This window comes from Salmo salar, chromosome 27 (genome assembly GCF_965601325.2).
Source record: "Salmo salar chromosome 27, fSalSal1, whole genome shotgun sequence".
Lineage (NCBI taxonomy): Eukaryota > Metazoa > Chordata > Actinopteri > Salmoniformes > Salmonidae > Salmo > Salmo salar.
Window position 1 is genome coordinate 23,345,001 of NC_138317.1, and position 14,190 is coordinate 23,359,190.

At 43.5% G+C, this 14,190-nt stretch overlaps 1 protein-coding gene across 3 annotated transcripts in view; it reads left to right on the top strand.

The window, feature by feature from the left end:
• Window positions 1–7,438, top strand: part of sept7 (Septin-7) — a 59,630-nt gene extending 52,192 nt beyond the window's left edge. For 2 of the 3 annotated variants that reach the window (NM_001140131.1, XM_082969949.1), the window contains 5 exon segments: window positions 2,776–2,827; window positions 3,644–3,769; window positions 4,882–5,017; window positions 5,353–5,498; window positions 6,326–7,438. In NM_001140131.1, coding sequence (NP_001133603.1) covers window positions 2,776–2,827; window positions 3,644–3,769; window positions 4,882–5,017; window positions 5,353–5,498; window positions 6,326–6,362 — 497 coding nt within the window. In that variant the 3' untranslated portion in view covers window positions 6,363–7,438. 3 annotated transcript variants of the gene reach the window in all.
• Window positions 7,439–14,190: the final 6,752 nt, after the last annotated feature.

Sequence of the window (14,190 nt, forward strand, 5' to 3'; positions counted from 1 at the left end):
TACATCTACATTTCTAATCCCATCTAGTTGGGACTTGCCTGGTTAAATCAAATACATCTACATTTCTAGTTTCATCTCAAAAAGAGTATTAAAATGTAACATTATTCAACACTATTCCTATACTAAACATTATACTACTAGAACCAGGGGACGTTCAGTAGCCTCCTGCCCAGCAGTTGACATTTAGTTATGTTGTGTTATCAACATTCACTTGCTATGTTATCTCTGGCCCTGAGTGATGTGTGTTCCTGTCTGACCTGTTACGTCAGCCCGGTAAATACTCAGCTATATCTACTGGTGACTTAATGACCATGGAATGTTCTTAACAAATAGAGTAGTACTTAGGTCATTTTGCATATGACGAAAATGACATTTGTTAATGTCTTAACAAAGGAAAAGCTTTGAGATTAAATGACCATTGCTATGTATCAACTCAGCATTTAACAGGCCCTTTTAGATGGAGAGGTGTGTTTTGAGGAGGGTCCTGTATGTTGCAGACAGACGTGTTCTCCTCAACAGGATATGTGTTCAGTTCTCTTTGATGCCAGACAGACAGACCACAGACAGACCAACAGGATATGTGTTCAGTTCTCTTTGATGCCAGACAGACAGACCACAGACAGACCAACAGGATATGTGTTCAGTTCTCTTTGATGCCAGACAGACAGACCACAGACAGACCAACAGGATATGTGTTCAGTTCTCTTTGATGCCAGACAGACAGACCAACAGGATATGTGTTCAGTTCTCTTTGATGCCAGACAGACAGACCAACAGGATATGTGTTCAGTTCTCTTTGATGCCAGACAGACAGACCAACAGGATATGTGTTCAGTTCTCTTTGATGCCAGACAGAGAGACCAACAGGATATGTGTTCAGTTCTCTTTGATGCCAGACAGACAGACCAACAGGATATGTGTTCAGTTCTCTTTGATGCCAGACAGACAGACCAACAGGATATGTGTTCAGTTCTCTTTGATGCCAGACAGACAGACCAACAGGATATGTGTTCAGTTCTCTTTGATGCCAGACAGAGAGACCAACAGGATATGTGTTCAGTTCTCTTTGATGCCAGACAGACAGACCAACAGGATATGTGTTCAGTTCTCTTTGATGCCAGACAGACAGACCAACAGGATATGTGTTCAGTTCTCTTTGATGCCAGACAGACAGACCAACAGGATATGTGTTCAGTTCTCTTTGATGCCAGACACAGACCAACAGGATATGTGTTCAGTTCTCTTTGATGCCAGACAGAGAGACCAACAGGATATGTGTTCAGTTCTCTTTGATGCCAGACAGAGAGACCAACAGGATATGTGTTCAGTTCTCTTTGATGCCAGACAGAGAGACCAACAGGATATGTGTTCAGTTCTCTTTGATGCCAGACAGAGAGACCAACAGGATATGTGTTCAGTTCTCTTTGATGCCAGACAGACAGACCAACAGGATATGTGTTCAGTTCTCTTTGATGCCAGACAGACAGACCAACAGGATATGTGTTCAGTTCTCTTTGATGCCAGACAGACAGACCAACAGGAAGCTGCTTTAGCACCACTCCCTCTAAATGATTCTAGACTCTACAGCACTTGTCTTAGTAGAGTAGACGTGTATGAAGTTTAGCTAGCTATTTTGAACTTTAACCTCATGATCCCAGAGCTCAGGTCATGTGTACACACACACACACGAGAATACACTCCAACCCCAGAAGTGAATTCATGTCCCCTCTCTGCTCCCCACTGTTTTGTGCCGCTGCAAGAGTAGATGGGGAAAGTCAGCTCTACCCTAAACTCTACCATTCGGATACAGCTCTGTATCTCTGTCTATGACCAGATTACAAGTCAACATCTTTGGTCTGTAGTGTATGTGAGATGCTGTAATTCTGGTATAAGATAGTAAAGTTGTGATCTCTCGACTGGATGAACTGTGCGGTTACTACGACTACAGTACCTCTGTGGCGGTTGCATGAGTTTTGGATTACCAAAAATGTTTCTGGCACCATGTAAGTGTATAAATATAGAGAGGGAGAGGGGAAGGCCACACTTCAGCTATGTGATCCACTCCCTACACCCAGCAGTCAGGCAGAAACCTCAGGGGAACGAGTGTATGTGGGAGTATACATGGTGTCTGGCACCACATTGTGGCTGCTGACAGTATTACACCGACTCGCCTTCCTTCTACTCCACGCAATCTCTAGGGGAAGATTTTAATTGCATACTCCTCGCATCCTGTCTCCTCGTCCCCTTCTCAAAACTAATTGGATGAGAAAGCCAGAGGCCCCTCCCCTATGACCTTCTCCGATGGGTTACGAGGAGCACGGACGTGAGGTCTTCCCTTGAGCAGTGACGAGCTCTCGATCTCCCTCCTGTGACTGTCACACCCCCTTGTGGTAACTGACAACTCTAACTGTGACTCTTTTTCTCTCTCTTTTTCTCTCTCTTTTGCTCTCTCTTTTGCTCTCTCTTTTGCTCTCTCTTTTGCTCTCTCTTTTTCTCTCTCTTGCTCTCTCTTTTTCTCTCTCTTTTGCTCTCTCTTTTTCTCTCTCTTTTGCTCTCTCTTTTTCTCTCTCTTTTTCTCTCTCTTTTTCTCTCTCTTTTGCTCTCTCTTTTTCTCTCTCTTTTGCTCTCTCTTTTTCTCTCTCTTTTTCTCTCTCTTTTTCTCTCTTTTTCTCTCTCTCTTTTTCTCTCTCTTTTTCTCTTTATTTCTTTCTCTCTCGCTCTCTCTCTTTTTCTTTCTCTCTCTCGCTCTCTCTTTCTTTCTCTTTCTCTCTCTAGTGGAGAATGGAGAGCACTGTGACTTCACCATCCTGAGGAACATGCTCATCAGGTACTGTTGTAACACACACAAACACACTCCTCTGCATGATGGTCATGCACCAATGAGTGTCCTGTTTTACACTCTGCATGATGGTCATGCACCAATGAGTGTCCTGTTTTACACTCTGCATGATGGTCATGCACCAATGAGTGTCCTGTTTTATACTCTGCATGATGGTCATGCACCAATGAGTGTCCTGTTTTATACTCTGCATGATGGTCATGCACCAATGAATGTCCTGTTTTATACTCTGCATGATGGTCATGCACCAATGAGTGTCCTGTTTTACACTCTGCATGATGGTCATGCACCAATGAGTGTCCTGTTTTATACTCTGCATGATGGTCATGCACCAATGAGTGTCCTGTTTTACACTCTGCATGATGGTCATGCACCAATGAGTGTCCTGTTTTACACTCTGCATGATGGTCATGCACCAATGAGTGTCCTGTTTTACACTCTGCATGATGGTCATGCACCAATGAGTGTCCTGTTTTACACTCTGCATGATGGTCATGCACCAATGAGTGTCCTGTTTTACACTCTGCATGATGGTCATGCACCAATGAGTGTCCTGTTTTATACTCTGCATGAGCATCAGCAGATGGCAGAGACATTATGGTGCCACTTCTCAGTGCCATATCGTTCCTCACTGCTCTCTCTGACTGTTTAAATGTCTTTTAGTGTCACATAGTTTTTTTTACTGTAAAGTTTATTGCTGTGGTTAATTTTAGTTTTAAAAAAGTTGTATTTGAGTGGTTCTGTTCTGTCTTGTTCCAGAACCTACATGCAGTTTAAATAAAGTTTTAATTTGATTTGATCCAGAACCCACATGCAGGACCTGAAGGACGTGACCAACAACGTCCACTATGAGAACTACCGCAGCAGGAAGCTGGCAGCCGTCACATACAACGGAGTGGACAACAACAAGAACAAGGGACCAATGACCAAGTTAGTACTAACCAACAGTCCACCAAAGGTGTTTGTAAGTGGTTCTGTTTTTCATTTCTCTCCATTGCAGTTCTGGATCAGCGTGGATGAAGGGAATGAGACAAGGCCCTGCACTTCTGCAATCCTCTCCCCTGATCACAGGGACTAAGTCACCCACACACAGAATCTGGGCTGGATCTAACAGTCACCCACACACAGAATCTGGGCTGGATCTAACAGTCACCCACACACAGAATCTGGGCTGGATCTAACAGTCACCCACACACAGAATCTGGGCTGGATCTAACAGTCACCCACACACAGAATCTGGGCTGGATCTAACAGTCACCCACACACCCAGCCCAGAATCTGGATCTAACAGTCTAATAAGCCTAAACCACTGCTAATTCACAGCCAAGCACAGAGAACCTCACTACAATAATGCACCGTAATGTCAAAGTAACCACCAGCATTGGTTCTCATTAGCTAGCTAATAGCTCTCTAACGCATGGTCATCATATCAGCATGCTAAGTGTGTGTGTTTCTCTTTTTTTAGATTTGACACAAGTGAAGGCATGTAAGTGTCATTTCAGTTCTTCAAGTTAGCTCCGTTTCTACTTTCTCTCCTATCTGTTTTTCCGTCTGCCTCGTACATTCCCTGTGTTTGTATAGAGATGCTGCTCTTTATTATATGCTAGTGGCCCCTACCAGGTCACAATATAGATGAAATCATTCTACAGCATTAGCAAACTGCCCAGAAGTCTTCATTGAATACTTGTTGGTAGAATAGTCTCCAATAGTCTTCCAGGAAAATCATTTTTGTCCTATGATTAGGCTCTTGCTTTTTTTTGTGAGCTTCACTTAGCAACTGTACCAATAGAGCTTTTTGGCGGCTTGGCGTTCACTAACTCAGCGACTCAATGGCTTGGCGTTCACTAACAGAAATTAATATTATCCTCTCACTGAATTGCTGGGTCTTCCACGTCCAAGGCCTTCCTCTCCCCTGCTCCTCCAGGCATAAGTGTATGCAGGAGAGATCGTGACAGGAATTTCTGAGTTTGACTACTCTTTGCTAGAGCTGGGGTTTAAGGCCTCAGACTGGTGGATGATGTGTGCGTGCCTCAACCCTGCAGGAGTCCCCTGGCCCAGATGGAGGAGGAGAGGAGGGAGCACGTGACCAAGATGGAGAAGATGGAGATGGAAATGGAGCAGGTGTTTGAGATGAAGGTCAAGGAGAAGATCCAGAAGCTCAAAGACTCTGAGCTAGAGGTACAGGAACCCAACAGAACACCTTCACACCACTAAAACTCACTCACTTGCCCCTTGTTTATTTATTAATGGAGCAATCTCACTTAAAAAAGACACCAGTTTGAAAGGTTACATTTGTATGTTTTAATTAACAATGTATTCATAAGAAATAGATGCATCTAACACACTCACACAGACACACGAATATATCTCTCTCACACACACACACACACACACACACACACACACACACACACACACACACACACACACACACACACACACACACACACACACACACACACACACACACTAGACTCCAGCCATGCAAATGGTGCAAACTGTCCTGTCTGCAGCTCCAGCGGCGCCATGAGCAGATGAAGAAGAACCTGGAGGCCCAGCACAAGGAGCTGGAGGAGAAGAGACGTCAGCTGGAGGATGAGAAGCACAACTGGGAGGCACAGCAGAGGGTGCTGGAGCAACAGAAACTAGACGCATCCAGGTACAGCACACTACAACTCACATGAAGAAGACGGACAACACATTTCTATAGAACTATATTACATGGAGTCACCCGTGAACAATTATTCAACCTGTTTTTTTTCCGGTGTCATATATAATACAGTATGTGTTTTTCTACTCAAATCTAACTTTAATTGTCACATGCGCCGAATACAACAAGTGTAGACCTTACATTTTACATTTACATTTTAGTCATTTAGCAGACGCTCTTATCCAGAGCGACTTACAGTAGTCAATACATACATTTCATTTCATGCATTTTGTTTTTGTACTGGCCCCCCGTGGGAATCGAACCATGAAATGTTTACTTACAAGCCCCTAACCAACAGTGCAGTTCAAGAAGAGTTAAGAAAATATTTACCAAATAAACTAAAGGAAAAAATAACAAAATGTAACACAATAACGAGGCTATATACAGAGGGTACCGGTGCGGGGGTACAGGTTAGAGGTCATTTGTTCATGTAGGTGGGGGTAAAGCGACTATGCATAGTAGATAATAAACAGCGAGTAGCAGCAGTGTGAAAACAAATGGGGGGGTGGAATGTTATTATTTTGGGAGAAACAAATGTGTCTCAAGGGTTGGGAAAAGGCAGAGCACAAAACACACTCCTTTTGAGACCATACACACCGCTGAACGGCTGGAAATGGCACTGGGTGCAGCCATAGTGCTCTTTGGATATCACACAAGTACACAGGGCAGCATATAATGCATACACAGGTCATTATAAAGAGCTCTGCCTCATAATCATTTTAGTAATCATCTGTCTCTCTTCCCTCTCTTTTCTCCTCTCTCTCACGCCGCTACAGGACCCTGGAAAAGAACAAAAAGAAGAAGATATTTTAAAAGTATTTCGGGAAGACCACCGTGTGACAATGTACTCGTTGCCAATTGACCAACCTGGACTGTCAGTTTGTCTGTCGACCAACAGCCTGTTACTGTGTGTATACATGAAGGAGTTCTACCTGGGGTCCTACATTAGACCCACTGTCACAGACATGCTCAGTCCTGGAACATGTCTCCTTTCTGTTCTCTCGCTCTCCTCCCCAAAGACCGTTCTTATTCTTCCTGAAATGGGCATGTTAGACTCTTGTACAATCATGTTTTTTGGTTCGCAGTTCTCAAGCACACACGCAGTCCCACACGCACAAACAAAACACACAGGTATGAGCTATTTCAGGATTTCAGAGAAGATTTCCTTTTCTTTTTGAAACCCAGAATGCCGCAACACTTCTTGCTTTCTTTTCCTCTTTCTAGTTAGATGACCTTGGAGACGGCACGACTTTGTTGTACTGTTCTATTTAACGCCAAATGACCAAACTGCGGAGTAGGAAGCTACACACCAAGCTACACACCTCAGGCGTTTTTGTTTTTATAACCATTTTTGTTATTTAGTTATCGTTATTTTTTGGCCCTCATCCAAAAATGTTATCCTCTTCCATTTCTTGTCATTTAAATGATCTAGCCATGGACCGCAGTGTATAACTTCAGTCATGTTAGAATGTTTCATTGCTGGTTATTTTGTATTTTTTCTCTCTCTATTATATTGGCCCTGCTACAGTAATCATTACATTTTTCATGTTATGTTTGTAGGCATTTCTCCGTTCTGGTCTGTGAGGTTTACTGTGCATGCTGGACTTCACTCCAGCTGCTCCACAGTAGGCCCCCTTGACCAGGGCTGGGAAACCCTGTTTTAGAAGACGGTGGGGGAGGAAAGTTTGGTTGTTAACTCAAACCATTAACATAACCCTGTTGTTGTTTACTTACAATGACCAATGACTGTAAACAGGTCTGTATTGACTGTAATAAACAACGATGGGGTTCCCTTCCCTTACATCACATTTAACTCTGTTCATGTAATGCATCTCTGTATTTCTTTATTTTGTTTTTATTGTAGTCATAATAAAGTTGTGATGATACAACCCCAGTTGGCTTTATTGAAATCAGGGGAATCAAAGAAGCTTTTTGTTGAGATGGAAGTGAAGTAGTGGGATATGATGCTGCTTAGCTCGCCTTTGATTCCAGTTTCAAGCCAAAAGCTGTCGTCAGCGATATGTCCCCCACACCAAGATGCATGCTATATTTCACCAGCAGGGGGCAGTGAATAACGACTGACTCCAACATATCCCATACAACAGGGATCAACATTCAGCCGCAGGCCCAATTGTTTTTGTTTTTTCTTGAGCAAGTATTCGGGGGACAGAACATAATTACAAATCATTTGTAGACTGTAAATTGACCACAAGAAGCCCAAAGAGATATTTGACATTATTTCAAACCTTTCTTACATTTTGTATACGATCACGTATCTCTATTATGCATGGGAATACTTGAACAGAATTCCACAATATTAAATCACTTGGAGCTGATTTCCTGGTGTTTTTAGTCTTAGGTCCAAGAAAGATATGTATATTTTTTTATAATAAAATATAATAATTGGGCTCAGACTGGGCTGTCAGTTGGGGATCCCTGCCATGCAGTCATAGGGCATATCTCAGGAGTTTCCAGGCTGATTGATCAGTCTTATCACACACACACTCTCTGTGCCCCTTGAACATTCTGCTCTTTAGACCTGATCATCTTGTCATGGTGTACTCCAAACCTGAATCCTCCTGAATAGAGAAATGCACTCAGAGTTCATTGGGGGAGATGGCTGATTAGAGGACTGGCCACCCCTCATAGCCTGGTTCCTCTCTAGGTTTCTTCCTAGGTTTTGGCCTTTCTAGGGAGTTTTTCCTAGCCCCCGTGCTTCTACACCTGCATTGCTTGCTGTTTGGGGTTTTAGGCTGGGTTTCTGTATAACACTTTGATATATCAGCTGATGGAAGAAGGGCTATATAAATAAATGTGATTTGATTACCTTTGATGCCTTTTACCCACTTCAGGTGAAAGAGACTAAAGGTAAAAGTAGGTAGTCTCTCATCTGATGTAAGTGGCAAGCAAGAATTCCTTGGTCAATGAAATATAGTGCTTACTTAGCACATACTAATAGGCTTACAAGCTAAAATCAGTTGTGACTTGGACTAAATGTAATCTCGGGCATCTGAATAAACTTCGGAACCATCCTGTTGGGATGGATGATTTTGAGACACAATAATGAATAATAGGAAAGGATTGATCTAAAACGGAGCAAGAGACAATGGTGATCTAGGAATTAGCTGATCGTAAAAGTTAAGCAGTAAAAGCCTGTCAATCGATATTGGGTCAACGGTGGACCGACACCCTTTGACACAGAAAGCTGTGTTGGCGTTGGTCCTTGGTGTCTGTCTGACCACATCATCCTAGCCAAGTCAAACTGGACAATGGTCAAGGTTCATTTCCTCGCTCTGCTCAGCACCCCTGGAGCCATGCGGTCCAGACTGAACATCCCTACTAACCAGGTTTTATTAATGGCCATTGCACTAAGGGTAACACTCAATTACTCCACTCAAAGTCATTGGATATAAATTCAGTTGTGCCATAGTGCATTTTGATCACATACTGTATTGACCTGCTAGGGAGCTATGAAGAAACTGACAGAGATCTTCCTCAAACTTTCTATCATCTCTATGTATTGTCACCTTGATTCCTGCCTCAGTTGTGAGCTTTCTCTAGACACTGCATGCATTGCTCAGTCCACTTAGTTATAAGGCTCCCTGACTATTTACAGTGCCCCATTCAGCTCTATGCCTCAGTGGAGTGGTTACTAATGCTAAACCACTCATCAGCAGTCTCTTGCTGCCTGGTCTGGATCCAATCTTTCTTACATAACACTAAGACGCTTCGATTTATTTTCGCTGTCCACCGCTCAGTGCTTTTCTCTAGTCTATCACCCCTGAGACCTCCTTCCTGCCAAATACTGTTCCATAGCTGGTGAAACACAGGGGGCTCTTGCTAAATGCAGTCCTCTGACTTGGCTTGCAGTGTCTGTTCTGCTAAATTGCTCATTTTGACAATGACCTTAGTGTTTTTGGAGCTCTGTGTGTGTGGTGTGCTGGACTGGGTCCCAGCAGACAGACTGCGGAGGGAGAACATTTGCCACTGTGGCTGTCAACATGTTTTAGCTTTTTTCTCTGTGTGGCTTGGACAAGGCATCACAAACACACACTGTGTGATACACACTCGCTGTTCCACACACACAGTACACACACATTTTTACATATTACATTTTAGTAATTTAACAGATGCTCTTATACAGAGCGACTTACAGTTAGTGCATTCATCTTAAGATAGCTAGGTGAGACCCATATCACAGGCATAATATGTCATTTTTTCCTTGAAGTAGCTATCAGTGCTCGTGGGGGGTGGGGGGGTGCTGTGTGGATTATTTAACCCCCTAAAGTTGATGTCTGCGCCACAGTGGAAATCTAATTAGCATTTGTAAAAATCCCCATAAAAATCTGTCAATTTAAGCTAGAGATCAGTATGCAACAGTGTGACATCAGCCTACGGCATGTTGCACTTCCACACCTGCGGTGAAAGTGACGGAGCTAGAGTGGTGTTTGTCAAACCATGAGACATGCCAAAATGTGGTCTTTTCATAAAATCGTATGTAGCGTCCGAACGGTTTGGCCTACAAACTACACTGAACAACAATATAAACACCACATGGAAAGTGTTGGTCCCATGTTTTATGAGGTGAAATAAAAGATCCCAGAAATTGACCATACCAACAAAAGCTTATTTCTGTCAAAAGTTTGTGCACAAATTTGTTTGCATCCATGTTAGTGAGCAATTCTCCTTTGCCAAGACAATCAATCCACCTGACAGGTGTGGCATACCAAGAAGCTGATTAAACAGTATGATCACTTCACAGGTGCCCCTTGTGCTGGGGACAATAAAAGGCCAATTTAAAATATGCAGTTTTGTCACACAACACAATGCCACAGATGTCAATTTTGAGGGAGTGTGCTGACTGCAGGAATGTCCACCAGAGCTGTTGCCTCCAACATCATTTTAGAGAATTTGGCAGTATGTCCAACCGACCTCACAACTGCAGACCACGTGTAACCAGTCCAGCCCAGGACCTCCACATCAGGCTTCTTCACCTGCTGGATCATCTGAGACAACCACCCAGACAGATGATGAAACTGTGGGTTTGCACAACCTGATGAATTTCTGCTCAAACTGTCAGAAACCGTCTCGGGGAAGCTCATCTGCGTGCTCGTCGTCCTCACTAGGGTCTTGACCTGACTGCAGTTTGTCATCGTAACCACTTTCAGTGGGCAAATGCTCACCGATGACCACTGGCAAGCTGGGGAAGTATGCTCTTCATGATTGAATCCTGGTTTCGTGTGGGTGAGTGGTTTGCTGATGTCAATGTTCTGAACAGAGTGCCCCATGGGGTGGGGTTATGGTATGGATAGGCATAAGCTACGGACAATGAACACAATTGCATTTTATCAATGACAATTTGAATGCACAGATTACTGTGACGAGATCCTGAGGCCCATAGTCATGCCACTCCTTCTCCATCACCTCAGGTTTCAGCATGATAATGCACAGACCATGTTGCAAGGATCTGTCCACAATTCCTGGATGTTGAAAAAGTCCCAGTTCTTCCATGCCCTGCATACTCACCAGACATGTCACCCATTGAGCATGTTTGGGATGCTCTGGATCGACATGTACGACAGCGTGTTCCAGTTCCCGCCAATATCCAGAAACTTCGCTTAGCCATTGAAGAGCAGTGGGACAACATTCCACAGGCAACAATCAACAGCCTGATCAACTCTATGTGAAGGAGATGTGTCGCGCTGAGTGAGGCAAATGGTGGTCACACCAGATACTGACTGTTTTGCTCTAGGACGCCCTCAGGCCTCACAATACTCATCTGAAGGTCCCCAGGTACCATTTGAAAAAATGAATGGAAGTACAGTATATATGGAGACTGTTTAGTGCCAAAAATATGGGGTTAAATACGTCAAGATGTTTTAATGTTTCCTCATCTTTCTTATATCTATCAGATATAGGACCGATACTTCAGAACAAACTTCCTTTAGATGTTTTTGGGGGGGAGTATGTGTTGTTCCATGTAGGGAATATGTTAATCAATGTGTTTGTATAGGCTAGCAGCAGTAAGGCCCAAAAACATTTTTCATAAAATATTTGTGTTATATTTTTGGGATACTTCAAGGGGTCTTACAATTCAAAAACAAATAGCTAAATGATCATTGGTCTGACCTTCTTAAAACAATCCTCCCCCCCCCCCCCCCCCCCGAAAGGTGCTGCCCCACCTATGCACTCACACTGGTCCCTTCTAGTGCTGGTGGCTTGTCAACCAGTACAGAGGGAAGATTAGGGTTCTGCCCCAACATTAGTTGGTATGGGCTGTAACTCTGCTGTGCTAGCTTCAGGGGAAAGCTGGTTCCACCACTGAGGTGCCAGGACAGAGAAAGAGCTTTGACTGGGCTGAGCGGGAGCTGCCCTCTCGTAGGTGTGGGAGGGCCAAGAGACCAGAGGTGGCAGAGCGGAAGTGCTTGTGTTGGGGTGTCAGGTTTTAGCATAGCCAGAAGGTAGGGAGGGACAGTTCCTCTTGCTGCTCCATAGGCAAGAACAGTGGTCTTGTAGTGGATGCGAAATTGGAAGCCAGTGGAGTGTGCGGAAGAGTGGGGCGACATGGGAGAACTTTGGAAGGTTGAACACCAAGCGGGCTGCAGCGTTCTGGGTAAGTGCAGGGGTTTGATGGTACAAGCAGGGAGCCCAGCCAACACACACAGTGCACTCGCTTGGTGTGCCACACTCTCGTGGTGTCACACAATAGGGTTACACAGCAGTACGTTAGTCTAACGGGCCTCTCAGTTTTGGACCCACTAAGGGATCAGGGGCCAGATTCTATTTTGTATGTGGGTCTGCACTGTTTCACCACCTGTGGTCTCTGCCACCATGGAGACGGGCCTTTTGTTAGCCAGAATCCCATTACGTCATTGGACCAGACAATGATTGTGTCTGTGTATCTTTGTGCATCTATGCCTACGTTTACACAGGCAGCCCAATTCTGATATTTTTTTTCTGAAAAAGATCTTATGTGAAAAGATCTGATGTGATTGGTCAAAATACCTATTGGTGGGACAAAGATCAGAAATGCACTGCCTGTGTAAACAGCCTATGTGTGTACCTGTCTCCAAAGCCACTTAGTTGGTGAGTGCATACATTTGTATTATGTTGATCCCTGCGGGAATTGAACCCACTACCTTGGCAGTGCTAGCACCAGTCTTGCATACTGAGACACACTTCGTATACGTGTCTGTGTCCACATGGGCAAGTTAGTTTATGTGGTGATATGATCAGAGTAATTGAGAGAAGTTGGATAGGGGTCAAGAAGAGAAAATGTGGGTTGTGATCTGGTCACGCTACAGCTCCACGCTCAACAGGTCAGAGCCTTGGCTGACACAACTAGAGTATAAGTGAGTCAATATTGGCAAAGAAGTGGCATGGAACAGAGCACAGGGTTACTGGTAGGGGAAACGGATCCTCGACATGTCTGTCATATCACTGTGTGATAGCTAAATCTTTACAGCTATTTTTGGCTGTGATCACTTTATTATTTATTTTTTAATTATCCCCTTATCCTTTTGTGAATTCATACCGTTTTGGTACATCTTGTTTTGTGGTTTTTATCCATCTGTAGACATCATACAGCTTTATTACCTGTTGGTGTTTTCTCAGTGATTACGACCTCCTTGGTATTGTGAAATAAGAACAGGGTTCAAGTAAAGGTGGAAGTGTTTTGACTTTGAGCCATGTCATGAACAGTCCGATGCTTTATAAAGAGGTGTGATGGGAACACTTTATGCATGGCTTTCCCCATCAGTACTGGTGGTGGAACCATACCAGTGTTTGCTGCATGGCGCTCAGATATCTTCCTGTCTACAGCTTCCAGGAGTGGCCTACATTTGCTGAATAAGGTGTGCTTAGAGCAGGGCTAGAGCAAAAGCCTGCATACACAGTTCCAAAAGGGAAGTCCACTGCTTTGTTATGCTGAACCCTCACAGCATAACATCCACATTGCTTTTATTAAGACTTCTAACATTCTAACAAAACACAATAAGTGTTGTACAGCTCTGTTACATAGTTCAGAACTTGTTATACAGTTTGATAGCTTATCTATCACCACCTTTATGTAGCCAGAGATGAAATCCAACATAATCCCCTTTTGGCTAATCTAAAATGCTAATGAGATGCTAATGAAATCAGAAGAGAGAAAAAACTGTCGTGTAGAGAACCAGAATGGTATTACTTAGCCTGGTTGTCCACTTAAACTGACCACAATGCATCATGTTATGTAAAACTCTGACCACCTTCAGCACCTCTCTCTCATTGGTTGTTCTGTTGTCTGCATATTTCTATTTGACTGGAGAGGGAAGAAATGGGGCCTAGTTAATTTATTTCCGTTTTCGAGCGAATGAGAGAGCTAGAGAGCCTGGAAGCTGTGGGCTATATGAAGCTTTGAAATACACATTTATATTCTATCCCTGCTTGCAGTGCACCCATATCTGTGTATTTTATTTACTGAAAATAAATGAAGTGTTGTAACACTATTTGAAATGCAAAACTGAGAACTTGTAGGGGCCTCTGTGACCAACATGGAGACACGTTTGAGTACTATTTGCTGAAGTGTCTGTGTAAAAAATGATATTACACATATTGTTTTATATTATTATTATTATTACATCTTATATCTCAACTTTAGTTT